This window comes from Mixophyes fleayi, chromosome 9 (genome assembly GCF_038048845.1).
Source record: "Mixophyes fleayi isolate aMixFle1 chromosome 9, aMixFle1.hap1, whole genome shotgun sequence".
Taxonomy (NCBI): domain Eukaryota; kingdom Metazoa; phylum Chordata; class Amphibia; order Anura; family Limnodynastidae; genus Mixophyes; species Mixophyes fleayi.
In genome coordinates, this window is record NC_134410.1 from 35492027 (window position 1) to 35507323 (window position 15297).

A 15297-nucleotide genomic window follows, 5' to 3' on the forward strand; every position below is an offset into this window, starting at 1 on the left:
AATCTGCATTATCTCTATAGACCTACCCATTTATTAATATTTATGCTGACTTCTGTTGTTTTTGTTCAGTACATAAAGAACATGATTTAATATATTTTATTTTTATTTTTTGCAGAATGTTTTGATTGTTGAGGTAAGTTCTGTATTTTTATATACTGATGGGATCTGATTATTTAGGGATATTTAGTTGCCTGTAAATGCTTTGCGTACATACAGCTGATTTGCTGGGCTATATGCGCTTAAACATATTGTTTAGTAACATCTTAAATGAAAATACATTCAAACTCTTTTTCAGGTTACGCCCTCAAATAATGTCTAGATGTGCCCCTTGGTCTCAGCCTTGCCACAAAGGAGCATTGTGCTTCCAGGGATGAGAAGCTGCCACTCCTTTAGGGGAAGACACAAGGGGGCTGATGCTGAGTAGGACTCTTACACCTTTAAAAAAACAAAGTTCAAATCAAACTCACCTACAAATAGCGTATTTATGCCCATATGCTGAGTGTCAGGCATCCGGGTCTGTACCAGTAACATTGGTGCCAGGTGGACATCAGATACTCACTCCCAACCTCGTCATAAGCTAAAGAAAAGTTTTTGTTTATATTGATTGCAAAATCGCATTCCGATTTAATTTTGATTTAAATAAAAATCCTCTAATACACAAGGTATAATCTTTCTTCCCTCGTGTATGAATGAAAATATAAAAAAAAAACAAAAACCGAAAATACACCCGCAAAATCACATAATATAGGTGGCTAGCTAGTGCTAGCGGCGCATTGTCCGTGTATTTACAGCCACAAGTCATCAGGCTAATGACCAGGTGTATCTGCGTGTCCTTGCGGGTCTCAAGCATACCCTTACTGTACTCGTACTGCGTTCACAAGCCCCTTCCCTCCCAGTTCCACCTCTCTGAGTGTAAGAAGGCACAAGTGTCAGATCTGCACGCGCACATAGGTGTACACTTTTTTTTTGTAGGTGTGTGCAGTACAAATTTGCATATTTTTCGCTAAGCAAATGGGCATACACCCAACTCTGCAGGAGCCTCAGTCACTGTACCCTTGTGCATGCTAGCACTTCTTCTCTTGCTTTGAACAATTTAGTGGGATTGCAAAACGCCTGTGGCTTTAAATCAAATACCAAAAAACAGTAGCCCAAAATGCAGTCAATTATCAATTCACAAAACTATGTATAAGTAATGATTCTCAATATTTTCCAAAACGCAATATAAAAGAGGATGAATTAAATTTATATTAGAATATGACATTGTATATAAAACATACATAAATCAAACATTTTTGTCTGTATATAAGCATTATGATAATTTGGTATATGTCCACATGGGTTGCTTTGATCTAGCGCATTCATAGTGACTTTAACAGAATGGATTGTGTACATCAGGCCAGTCCAACCTGCGGCCCTCCAGGTGTTGTGAAACTATAAGTCCCAGCATGCCCTTCCAGCTATCAACTGGTTGTCTACCGGCAAAGCATGCTGGGGCTTGTAGTTTCACAACACCTGGAGGGCCGCAGGTTGGACAGGCCTGGTGTACATGATCCGAAGACAGTAGAGTAACTTTCTTCCATGAATCTTCATGTTTCTTTTTGTTAATATTGTGTGCAAACCAACGCAGGTCTTCACAGGGATCAATGATGAGCCTGTGTCTGTCCTTCATCCAACTGCACATAAGACGGAGCAGAATGCAGGCAAACTGCCCATGTACCCATATCCTTCAAGAGCTTTTAAATAATGCCTCAGCTGGGACCAACACCATCACCCCTATTTAGTAGGGTGAATCAGAGCTCGTGCTACGGGTTTCATAGGTGATTGGCAAAGCTGCATATGATTGCCCCGCTAAATAGAAGGAGTTTTGGTGGTATCGTGGGAGGACTGAGAAGATTTACAATGGAAAGCTACATTGGTATCAAGTGATTTATAAACAGATTTAGTAACTGTTTTATTCATCACAGTGTTTAGTAAAAATAAACATCAGTGTTACAGTTTAAAATATTGTTTTAAAGTTGTATCAAAACAATTGTGATGATTTGTATTTACTTTCTGTTCTCTCAGGACATCATTGATACAGGGAAGACAATGAAGACATTGCTGGCTATGTTGCAGAAGTACAATCCCAAGATGGTGAAAGTAGCCAGGTAATCTAACGATAATGCTGCTAAGTCTTGGTAATACTTGCGTTAAATGCAGCCATCATTGAATAGAAATCTATCTTAAAGCTATAGTGCTGCTTCAGGTTTGTGGGGTGGTAATGGACATGCTGTGCTCTACTATCTGAGAGTTTAATATAAGCAGCCATCTTGCCATTGCAGGTGTTGTAGGGTATGGGCTCATGTTTCCTGTGTTGTAGGGAACAATACTCCATTATACTTTACTGCAGATGTACCAAAGATAAAATTACAGCATAAGTCTGTTTCTACAAAGAGGAGAAATATATACAGGAAAGGGAAACTAAAAATCAGGGCGGAAGGGGGGGATGCTGACCCTTTTCTTTTTTTTTTTTCTTTTCCCCCCACACCACCTGTGCTTTTTACGCCTTCCCAGCTGACGTTTGACTGGATGGACACTCACTGTGGCAGCCCACAGTCTCGTACATGGAGCCTGGCTGTAAATGATGGTATTGGCCAAGGACTTTGACTGTCAAAGGATCACTGTACACGGAGCTCATAGTGCGCTCTGTATATTTCAGTGAGAGCTTGGCAATCCTGTGACGTCACAGCAGGAAGACCATGTAGCTGAATGGAGGATCTATCTCCGATCTCCTCTGCGTGTCAGCACTGATAGATTCAGTGTATGCTGGATCGAACAGTGGCTGATGCGGGGTCTGTTAAAGAGAAACTTTGTTTTCATTTTTTGTCTTTCTTCCAAGCCATATATCTCCCAAATTCCGTATAATTGGTGTCTGCTTCTGACTCGAATTCCACTCCCCGCCTCCCCCTCCTCTCTCACCAGAGTCCCTCAACACTCTGTACTTGGCCCTCTGCTCTTCTCTCTCTACATTATATTTTTAGGTGAACGTATTCAATCCTTTTGGTCTCCAATACCACCACACACATCTATCTTTCCTACCCTGACTTCTCGCCCTCCGGCCTATCCTTAGTATCTAGGGGTTTCTCAGCTGTCACTTCCTGAATGTCACATCTCTTCCTTAATATCTTCAATTCCAAGCTCATCATCTTTCTCCCTCCCAACATTTCCCTTGCAGATGATATCACTCTCTCCTGTTCCACACGCCCACTGCCTTGGAGTCATCCTTGACTCTGCCCTCAGCTTTACTGCTCACATCCAACCCCTGACCAAGTCCTGCAGCCTCCTCCACTTCTTTAACATTATTAAAATCCGTCCCTTCCTTCCGCTCTAGGGAAGAAACCAAATTCCTGGTCCATTCGCTCAGTATTTCTCATCTCTGTTACTACAACTTCCTTCTCACTGACCTTCCTGACTCCCATCTTTCCTTCCTAGAATCAATCCAGAATGCTGCAGTTATCTCATCTTCCGCTGCTTCTCCACATACATCCCTTCATTGGCTCCCCTGCAATTTCAGAATTCAGCTCAAGCTCCTTCCCCTAACTTACAAAGCACTCAAAAACACATCTTCCCCATACACCTATAACCTTATCTCAAGGTACACCTCCACCCAACCAGTCCACTCTGCCTCTCTTCACCTCTCATTACCTTCTCCCACTCTCGCTTTGAAAGACTGCTCCCATGCTGCCCCCCCCCCCCCCCCCCACCTTTGGAACTCCTTACCCTGCCTCTCCTCCCAACCTACATTCCTTCACACTGACTTCTTCATGCTCTCATATCCTATGCTCCTCTTGACCATCTTTGTCCATCATCTCCCCTACCTTTGCCCACCATCTTCATCTTATCCCAGTTGCTCCTATTGCCTATCCCACCCCTCCCTCTAGAATGTAAGCTCTCAGGTGCAGTGTCCTCTCTACCTATTATATCGTGTCTATCTACCGCCCGTCTCTCTCGTATGTCCCTGTTATGTCTTTTGCTATGTTCTATGCGAGTCCCTCCAGTTATTCTCATACTCATCTTTTCTACTTATATGTAACAGCTTCATGTATTTGTGACTTTGCTTACTGTATTTGTTATATCTGACCTGTATTCGTATGATTGTCCAGCGCTATGGAACCTGTGGCGCCTTATAAATAAATAACATACTGATGATTTGGTATGGCTATACTCTGGAGAAATGGCCACTTTTGGAAAATCGTCTGTGCCTCTAATAGTTGGGCTAAGTAACTATTCAAAAGTTATAGAAACATATATTTTTTTGCTACATCTAGCTGTCTTAAACTGTAAATGCACTTAAAATTAAAATGTGTTTTACTAAGCTACCAAAAGAAAGTCCCAGGGGGAATAAAAAACTGAAATTTATTGGGGCATGTGAAGCTGTCATTCTACTTTTCTGTTAAGCAAACGCATAGAAAAATGTATGTATTGTGGGTAGGTTTTATTTGAGTGTAATTAAGTAAATTGTCAGCAGATGGTTGAAAGGCTTCTGCAGCATATCACCGTTTACTTGTTTTCAGCAGAGAGTGTGTTTATGGCCAGTTTATATACTATGGCCTGATTATAGATGTTCTTGTCTGGCGCTGACGGACCCAATATGGCTGCTTCTTAAATTGAAATTTATTGCTCATTTAAAAGAAAAAAATCAGCTTCCTTCTTTACCAAAACTTTTTCCAGAATTCCATCTATACCAGACAAGCTGATCACCTACCACCCATATGCGATATCTTATGTATTGTTACTTTTACAAAGGCAAACCTTTTGAATTTCCAATGATCCCTTTTAACTCAATCCCTGACGGCATAATGCTGCTAACATTTAATCATCCTGGGGCTGTGTTACACAAATACCAGTGACCTGATCTTTCAGCACATCGTCACCATCCTAAGTGCTGCAGCCTATCCCCCCTCCTTTTATCTTTTCTCGATATTCCACCAGAAAACTTACATGGCTTTTTGTTTGTCTTTTTAACATATAATTCTGATATTCAACCCTTTAGGCAAAAACTAGTCCTACTTCCTGGATGATACATTATCAGTTTTAAATATACCAGTGAAATAATTGGGATAAGCATTTGCCAATACAGAAACGTTTATCTATGTTTTAGATATTTTGTATTGTGTGTTTTCTTGTTTGTCAATTTAAATAGTTTCTTCATTTTTCTGGCAGCTTGCTTGTAAAGAGAACTCCCCGGAGTGTTGGGTATAGGCCTGATTGTAAGTATTTTGTATTTTCTACTAGTAAATTAAGCATGGATACAGCTTCAGTAAGGACAGGCATTTGTAATACATTTAGTTCATTGCATTATTACAGGGTAGTGTTACTAAATCATATTGCAAACACTCTGTTTAGTTGATTTTTACGTCTATATAATATCTAGTAATCTTTTTAATGTGACCTTGCCAACAATGTTGATATGTTCAGGGGCGCACGTAGGATTTTTAAGGGGGGGTTTCCCCACCCAAAAAATAGAGATAAATAAATAGAGAGCAGCTCCGTTTCGGCAGCACTGTACTATACAGCAGCCGCGGCGGTGCTGTATACAATACAGCACCGCCGCGGACGCTTCTTTGACAGCGCCGCGGCTGCTGTAGAGTACACTGCCGCTATGGAGGGGCACCTCTTTAGCGGAGGGATGGGTTTATGGGGAGACCCAGAAACCTCCCCTGCGTGCGCCCCTGATGTTGCTATTGTGTTCTCCTTCTCTATAACTTCTTAATTAGTTGTCACCTTTTCAGTTGTAGGATTTGAAGTACCAGACAAGTTTGTTGTGGGATACGCACTAGACTACAATGAATACTTTAGAGATTTGAATGTAAGTGTTTCTCACAATGTTTACCTATATAAAATATACCGGGGCCGTTTTTATGTGCTGAACCAGTTTGGAAGAATGCATGCTATAACCCAATAGGAGTTAGTGATGTCTCCGTGATTGGCACACAATGACTACCGTTGGTAGGGGATGGGCACTATTTCTAGACATATCCAGAATATATGAAGAGCTGCCTTTTATTCTATCATTGTACCATAATCTGTCATGAACACACCACTCGTTACTACTGCTGTAGCTTAATTCTTGTATGCTCACACAAATAGTATCAGTTGTGTCTTTGTCTTTCAGCACATTTGTGTGATTAGTGAGGATGGAAAGGAGAAGTACAAAGCGTAGAAGATACCTGAAGCATTGCTCAGTCGTTGGCTCCTGTGCTCCTAAGGCTGGGATGGATGAACTGCCATCATGCTACTAGAATTCATCCACTTCACACATTAGACTCCGTCCTGCATGAAAGCAATTACAACCCTTGTCCGTTCTTTCTGCATCAAACCACTGTGTAGCCTGGAGAGTCCGTTATTTATACATTTCTATATCAGAGACTCGACCAGCCTGTCATTCAACACATCTAAACCATTACCCATGTAAAGTGATAGATTCTACTTACAGTCCATTGTGCAGGGTGTTGGGTTTTCTGAAGATTCTAAATTGAATGTTCTAAAATGAAACCATCTGGTTGCTTTGGGCAACACCACCCTTTTCCTTTACACTGGGCTTCATAATCCTCTCCTAGTGTTATTGAAACTTCAGACGTATATGCGCCAATATATGACATTCTTATTGGGCTGTGGGACATTAATCCCCTATGTGAAATGACTGCTGTCAACTTACTTAGCACTTATTCTTATATCTTATATTCTTCTATACCTTTGCATATACTGTACACTTTCCTTCCCTGATAGTGAAGCGTTTTGAGAGAGCACGTGGAAAAGTTTATATTGGATATAGTTTCACATTTATTATGGCTATCGCTAACTTTAGATGCCATCCCTTTAGTTACAGAATCAGGAGGTGGGATGTTTTCTTTTAAGATTCAGAGCAAGATGATTTGCAAATCTTTGTTATGTTCTGTGCTTTGCTCTGGTGATAATAAAACTGTTAAGATATCTTTGTATCTGCTGGGAAAATCTAGCGGATCTGTCTCAGATGAGTTAGAAAGTATTCTAGCTAAGGCTTTCACATAATTCAGCCTCTGTAACTTATACTTAATGTTGGCGCTACCATTTTCACCATGAGATAGCATAACGCTTAATTACAATGATTTTGCAAATCACGATCAATTGGGCCATATGAAAAGAAATCCAAATATTAGGGTGTATTTTCCCTATAGTAAGGGACATGTCAGGTGGCCTCTCCCTGCAGCCATGTTTTAAATGCAGAATTTAATTGGCTCACACATAGTAACAAATGGAACTTTAGAATTAGCGCTCAAACGTTCTATGCATTGTTGCTTATATGCACCATGCTTGTCAAACTATGTTTGTTACTACGGAGGGTATTCTATAAACATGGAGGAATCTAAAAATGCTTTGGAACTGGCATACCATGTTCTATTACAAAGATTATATTTAGAATGTAAAAAATTCCTTTTTTTATAGAGATTGATTTAGAGAATTGTAGTTTATAGTTTTCTGTACTCTACAAACAGCCTAATTCCTATTATTTTAAAATAAAGTAATGATTCAGAAAAAAAAAATGCTGAAATTACTAAATTATTCAGTGTAAGTAAGTTTTATTGTGGAGTTAATTATACCCCATCTACATTCAACTCCTTAACATTTCAAAAATGTTAATACAAAGTGTTACAATAGTAAGTACACAGAGGACAATACTAAAGACAAGTTGAAACCTAATTCCACCCAATACTAAAAGTTTAGGTGACCAGGTCCCTGTGATACGTAATGGTCAGAAGATCTTCTATCCTTCTCAGACAGGCCTTGTTTATGTAGTCAGTGCCTCCTTCCATCAACCTTTCATTCATGTCAATGAGCAGGTCACCGGAAGGGGCTTTGTCATGCTGGAACAAGGCCAGCCGAGGTGTTGGGAAAAGCTCCTGCTAGAACCACTAGATGCATCAGGGATCCACCGAGCTCTGATATGTAAAACTTTGAATTTCCTTTTTGTTCCCCTAAATTGGTCTTCAAGGCGAACTTTCTATTCTTCCACTTTTATTGAATATCTCCCCTGGTGTTCAGTTACACATAAACTCTGCATTTTACAATATGTCAGAAGGAATTGCTCATCTGACAGGTCCCAAAATAGTTCTCCTGATGTCACAGGAAAACAATTCTGCTTAATTGTTGCATCAGCTGGCTTAATGATGGCTGCCTACAATGTAGCCCTTTTACGTTTATTACTTTATAACGTTTCAAGTGCTGCAAGAAGAGTTTTGTATAAACTGTACTGATTTTTATTTTGGAAAGGATTGTTAGCTTATACTGTTTTTATATGTATCCAATGATATCCATAAATTCAAAGGCTGAATATTGGTTCAACCTAAAAGTTGCCTACACATTGCTTTAGGTGATGGGTAGAAGTTGGTAACCCTTACAAATGACAGCTATTCCATAGAAACGTTTCCATTGGAAATGAAGTTCACAGATATAGAATTATTTAAGCGCCTCGTGCCCCTTACCAGGGAATGTTAAAACAAATGATACAATTTCTTTTTATAATGGTAATTGTATAAACATATGATCTTCATAGCATGAGTGGGAAACCTGTGGTTCTCTAGTTGGGATCTTTAGCTCCCAGTACAATTAGCTAGTTTTGTAATGTAAACTGTTTGAAGAACAAAATATAAATAGAGTTAATTAAGATGTGTGTTTTGAAATGTAAGCGTTATTACATTTTAGCAACTTATCAGTATGGTACACTGATTATATGGATAGAAGGAACAAATTTCTGGCAATTTTGTATTGACTATTCACTCTATAAAATTCAGTATTTTATAGAAGAATTAGGCTCAAAAACTGACAGTTTAGTTTTAGGTTGATTTCAGCTGAACATTACTGTTTTGGTGCAGTTTTAACCTGAACCTTCGGGTTCCCCCCCTAAGGTTTCAGTCGTCCAGAGATTCGATCCTCCCTCAACTACCACTTGCAAATAGGCACCAGTGGTGTTGATACACACATTTCCCAAGGACAAAGGGCCTTCGCAACACTGCCACGCTGGTCTGTTGGAGCCTTTGGGGGATCCCATTTGATTGGGGTTGCACCAAACCTGAAGTAGAACTTTTGGATTTTATCTTCTATCGGTGGAGTCCACTTAGTTTTGGGTTATTTTTTTTGTTATTTTTTTTAATTGTAGATGTCATTGACTTGCATGCTTTTAACGTCACTTTTTTTTCAATTCATGCTTAAGGCCTACCACAAAATTTATTTTTTAAATGAAGATCAAATTAAAACATACATATAACCTAATATAAATGTTTGAGTAAAGTCAGAAGTATGGGCTATGTTAAATTAGCAGGGCCTGCTTGTGGAATACCACATAGAACGTTTGCTGAAGGTTTTTGCAGTGTTGCAGAAAGACGTGGAACATGCTCACATTATTAAGATAACAAGCAGAAGCGCAAACCCCGTAATGTAACCCTTTATTGGTTTTTAATGTGTGCTAGGTTTTGTTTTCATGCAGAACTGGAGTACATGAATGATTCCCCCCCCTCCCCAAATGTGTACACTGTGTTCAAGTATAGAATATATGCTAAAAAAAAAAAAAAAAAAAAAGAGGAGGTCTCTCTATAGGAGGTTTAGGTGTGTAATTTATTTTTATATCTATTTTTTGTTGTAATTTTTATGCTTTTCAAACCTACAAAAGGGGCAGGGACACTCCTCATTCCGGTATGGTTACCAGATTGCCTAGTTTAACCCCTTTATTGTTACTATAGTCTGAGCTACTGCAAAAATTTGGTTAATTTAAAAAAAAAAAAAAATTAAGAACAGTCATTTTTTTTTTTTTTTTTTTTTTTTAGGTTCATATTAAATTTGTTTGAATAAATTGTATTTATTTTTGTGAAGAACACGGTTGTAAAGGAAATCCTTGCAAGAAAATTGCATTCTCTTACAAATGGAAAATATTTTCTAAATATTTGGCATAGTAACTGATTAATTGATGTAATATTGCAGTTAATGACAATAAATCATAATAAACTCATATGTTCAATTAATGGTTGTGTGTCGGATCTCCAGTAGAAAATAGGATGACTTTGCCTGGTAGTCAGTGCTGACAAATGCAGTTTGTGTACATTGCCTGTATGAATATAGCTGTTTGATGTTAGTATGCTGGAACTTTACTAAAGTAACATTTAGAAGTAGCTTGTCTGAAAGTATCTCATGGTTCTGTGAGAACACTCCTGCCAGGGGTGACAAGAGGGCAGTCCGGTCCAAAATGCTCAGGCCAAGGCCTCACTTGATAGGCTCGGTGGTTTTGGGACTATGGATCAGGTGATCGCACAGGACCCCACATGAGCCAAATCATTTCCTATTGGTTCATGCAATCACACTTCACTAGGCAGTGCCTGTGTTTCCTCTTGATGGCCCTGATTACTGCTATCTACAAGAAGCCTGATATATCACAGACTGCAAAATACGTACACTTGGCTCTTACCAAACAGATGAGAATAAAATGATCTACATATAATTTCATAGATAATGTTGAATAATCAAAATGTCCTATACCCCCCCCCCCCAAATGTTAAATAAAATCTTCCTAGATGAGACGTCAGCGTATAGAGAAAATAGAAGACAGTGTGTTACGTTTTAACATAAATTATAAAATCCTCCACCAATAATTAGGACCATAGACTGCCCTTCCCAGACAAATTTGCCAACCAGGGGATAACCAATGGTTTGTCCTATTATAATAGGACTCCAAGGGGCATATTCAATTAGCTTTTCGGTCCGTGATTACTGACAATACGGTACCGCAACATCGCAGATTTCCATTCGCAACCCTACGGGGTGAGCACGGAAAGCTGCAATGTTGTGGTATGGGGACTCGTGCAGCCACGTGTAATCGCAGAGGCCCCTTCATCAGTCAACTTTACAAATTAATAACTAAGAAACAGGAACAACATTTAAGAGCTGTTACATCAAGAAATGTGTACGGGGGAGGGGGGGGATATATCATTAAGATAAGCTAAAGTAATAATACAGGTTTTTTTTACGGATGGAAGCGTACAGTCCTATGAGTTCAGAGATCTGGAGTCACTTTGCTTTGGGGTGTGAAGTGTGTCCAAGTAGTGGGTCATAAATCCAGGTGTTAGATTGAGCCCTTGTGTCAATGACTGGAATGTTCTTATCAGCTTAAATTCCCAGATTTTTCTCTCCCTGTCATTTTTAAAAAGATCTTTCAGTATTACTTTACGGTTCCATCCATAACGAAAACCTCCGCTTTATTACTTGTCTTAATGATATATCCATCTCTGTACAAAGTTCTTAATGTAACAGCTCTTAAATATTGTGCCTGTTTCTTAGGCATTCATTTGTAAATTTGAATGATGAAGGGGCTTCTGTGCTCTGAAAGCTAACAACTATAATAATACCTTTATTGGCTAACCCCAAAAAATTATCACTCCTATAATACTTTTGACTTTTTTGACATGAAAGTGTTTAACATCACATAGATTTTTCTGGCTAACACGGTACTGCAATAATAATTTTTAAAAATCATTTTTTTGCTACCTCAAAAATCCAAATATAAAGTTTTACACTCACATTGCATAAATAAACATCTCTAAAATAATGGGTCACATATGAAGATAGCAGGTGAATTCCTCCACCTGAAACACTAAAAGTGGGCACAGAGTGCACGTAGATGTAAAAAAATACCGGGTCCTGTGTCTCGCTGTTCTGTTCATAATGGAAAATCTTGGTATCCAACTCGTTTCAACTTGTGGATAATTCATTTTCAAGGTATAGGAAATTAACTGTAGCACCTTTTTTGTTTTTTTTAAACTAGTGTGGCCAATCAGTGGTTCTGTTAGGGTAACCATAAGTATAAAGTGTAATGTCTGAGGATACTGTCCTCATAAGCGGAGATGAAAACGAGGCCTGATATATTGCAGGACATTTAGGATGGCTGCAACGGTAACTGCAAACAAAGGTGCTGAGATCCATGCCAATCCATCCGATATTAGCTGTCGTTATTCTCGTGCGGTTTTGAAAAACATGGCAAACATTTAATTGGCTGGTATGAGTTACAGCGTATTTTTGTACATTATGTTTACAACATCTTAATTGAGAAGCCATTGATTAAGCAGAGGTGGATGAGAGACTTTGGATCCTGTCTTAAAGCCGGACACACACACAGTATGGTGCTGCAGCTTGGTCCAATCCACAGAAGTGGAGTATAATTTGGCTACATATGGAGGTGGTTACATTGGACGGTATCCAGGTATGAGACTGAGCAACCAAAACACTTTCAATGTCACGGGCATTTTAGTGCAGTCAGAAGATGCAGCCAATAGAGCAGACCTGGCCAACCGGTGGCTCTCCAGATGTTGTGAGGTCCTAGCATGCCCTGCCAGCTGTTGGATGGTTATTGACTGGCAGATCATTATAGGACTTGTGGTTTCAGAACACCTTGAGAGCCACAGGTTGGCCAGGCCTGCGATAGAGGGTCATTTTCTGACCAATTTATCAATATATCTGATAATTATTTGATCCGATTATTATTGGCTTGGACTCATATTGGTGGGTGACCAGCATAAACCATTATTCTGTAATCGAACCAGTCTATTCTGCAGCATTGTATAGCCTGGAAGGAAAATAGCGTGAACACAGAAAACAAATCTGTTTGTAAACTCTCCAATCACCTGGATGAAATAATGCCAGAAGGATTTTAGCTGTAAAACAGACCCTCTAACTGTAAAAGATTAAGCTGCATTACAATAGTAATGCAATCCGGATCATATACACTGCAGTCATTGAAACTAACCTTCCATTAAATATCTATGGTGGTTCCGGGACGTGAGAATCCAGATGCTTATAGCTTTCAGTAAAAGCAATAAATCACTCACTGAGCATTTGGAACTCTGTGTGACGCAATCCCCGGGGGTTGCACAGGCTGTATGTTTCTGGGCAGTGTGTGAGTATCACATGACGCGTTTCTCCACTCACTAGAACTTCAACGGCGGTTTCATCAGAGGTAAGTAAAAAACATAATTCGGCACTATTTTATTCTCAGCAGGTTGGTCACATGTTCTTGACTCAGCCAATCCAGAGTTTATGGTAATTTGCACAGTTCCGTCCTAAGCAATGATATGCAGGGCCAGATCAAGACTTTGTAGGCCCCTGGGCTAGGGGAACTCTGAGGCCCTCATTTGTCAAGCGACTTCTGATATTCATTATTAGCCAGATTATGGGCAGACTAATCATTCAGAAAATTATATAAAAATAATCCAAACATCTTTATTAAGGAGGCAGCCAAGTGGGTTGGGGATGAGGTTGTGATAATGCCCCGAGAATCATACAATCTAATACATTAATTAGTTATGGTAAATGATAAGGGATTTTATACACAACTTCAAAAGAAACCTACAGATGAAAGATCTGTTCTGGAACAGACACTATTGGTGTTATAACTAAACAAGAACCTGACTTTGTATATAATGATCAACCTAGAGTTTTTATTTTTAGGATTCACAAAACTTTTATTAATCCACCTGGAAGACCAATAATTTTAGGTTTAAGATTATCTGTCAATTCATTTGTCTTTTGTTCTAAAACTATTGGTGCTTAACTTGAGGTCTTTTGTACTGATGTTATACGACTTATTGAGCTACTCTACACTGTATTATGCAGTGATTAGTGTGTACAAACTGTAAAATGGTTCCAAAAAACACCTCTGTGCTAGATAATCAAATACTGTTTATTATTCTGTGTTCTATGACATAGAGATGTCATAGTCACACTCTCACGAGACCTTCTCAGTAAACACCGCGCCCACAGGGCCAGTGCAAGGTTGCTCGGCACCCCAGGCAAATCTTCAGCCATTGCCCCTCCTCCCCCCAATACTCCCTTCCTTGCCCCTCACACACTTGGCAATTGTAAAGTAAAAATAATAACTCTTACCTCCTCCTGGCTGGCAAGGCTGCAGTCCAGATGACTGATGTCTGACGCAGAATGCTGTCCAGTCTTCACTGCTGCCCAGGAGGAAACGCAGGATATCTAGAGGAGAGGCCCCAAATGTTAGATGTAATAATACAAAACAAAACAACTGGACATCACTCACCTGTTGCACACCGACATGTCCCCTGCTGCCTACCAACTTTTTCACATATGCCCACTAGCTATTCTCACCCCCCATTCTGCCCCCCACATTTTTCTGTATTCCTCTCTTTCTGCCCCCTCATTTTTCTGTAGCCTTTTCTTTCTGCCCCCAATGTTTTTCTGTAGCCCTCTCTTTCTGCCCCCTCATTTTGCTGTAGCCCTCTCTTTCTGCCCCCTCATTTTTCTGTAGCCCTCTCTTCTGCACCCCCTGCCCCGCTGTAGTCTGTACTTCTATGCTTCTTTTCTCGTTTCTCTGCTTGTTTGATTGATCGCGGCTCCTCTCACTGGCAGCGTTGTGACGTCACAACGCTGCCAGTAGGACACACACTGACATGCGGTGCTGCACTACAGAAGCGGGCGGTGAGTAGCGGGTGGGCGTTTGCACCGCCCACTTTAACTAATAATGACCAGATTAAGCCGGCAATAAAGAAAAAAAATTATAGAACACATATTTTGTTAGGGCCCCCAAGCTGACCGAGGCCCCTGGGCTGTAGCCCAGAAAGCCATGCAGGTAATCCGGCTCTGATCATAGGGGTGGTCACGTTGTATGGCTCAGCCGATCCATGGTTCCTCCATAAACACATGAACAGTATTCATATGCAAAACCATAATATCTACATACAGACACCCATGTTCCTATTTCTTCCATTTCTAAACTTATTCTGAGTTTTAAATATAAACTGCCATATACTTGCTGTACTAAATTACCCACCCTGAAATTCTCATAAATAACAATATTAGATATACATAAAGCACTAAAGATGTGTGGAAAAACACAATATTAATTAAATATTTGTCTGTTTAAGGAATACATATATACACAAACCATTCATAATGAATAGATATTATTCAATTTGATTGTATCATTGAGACCTCGAGAAAAAAGGGTCCTAATTCTGAAGATCCCATATGCTTCTCTTTTACAGAGAACATTAAACTGGTCTCCACCCCTTCAGTAATGCTTTGATCCTAGGTCTTTAAATTACCATTCTGACACAAATATACATGTCTAGACAAACTATGATTTTTTTATGTTCCTAATAATATTTTTTCGCTGTTCAGAAAAGTGCACATGTAGAGGTCGGGTCGTACATCTGACGCACTGAATTCCACTGCAAACATGAGATTGATATAACTCGGTAGTCTGTCTCTTAAAAT

General features: G+C 39.6%; 1 protein-coding gene across 1 annotated transcript in view; it reads left to right on the forward strand.

The window, feature by feature from the left end:
* HPRT1 (hypoxanthine phosphoribosyltransferase 1) overlaps window positions 1-10034 on the forward strand; it is a 30712-nt gene extending 20678 nt beyond the window's left edge. The window contains exons 5-9 of the mRNA XM_075187259.1: window positions 116-133; window positions 2065-2147; window positions 5203-5249; window positions 5772-5848; window positions 6155-10034. Of these exons, the coding sequence (XP_075043360.1) occupies window positions 116-133; window positions 2065-2147; window positions 5203-5249; window positions 5772-5848; window positions 6155-6202 (273 nt within the window). The 3' untranslated portion in view covers window positions 6203-10034. The remainder of the gene's footprint in view (window positions 1-115; window positions 134-2064; window positions 2148-5202; window positions 5250-5771; window positions 5849-6154) is intronic.
* Window positions 10035-15297: the final 5263 nt, after the last annotated feature.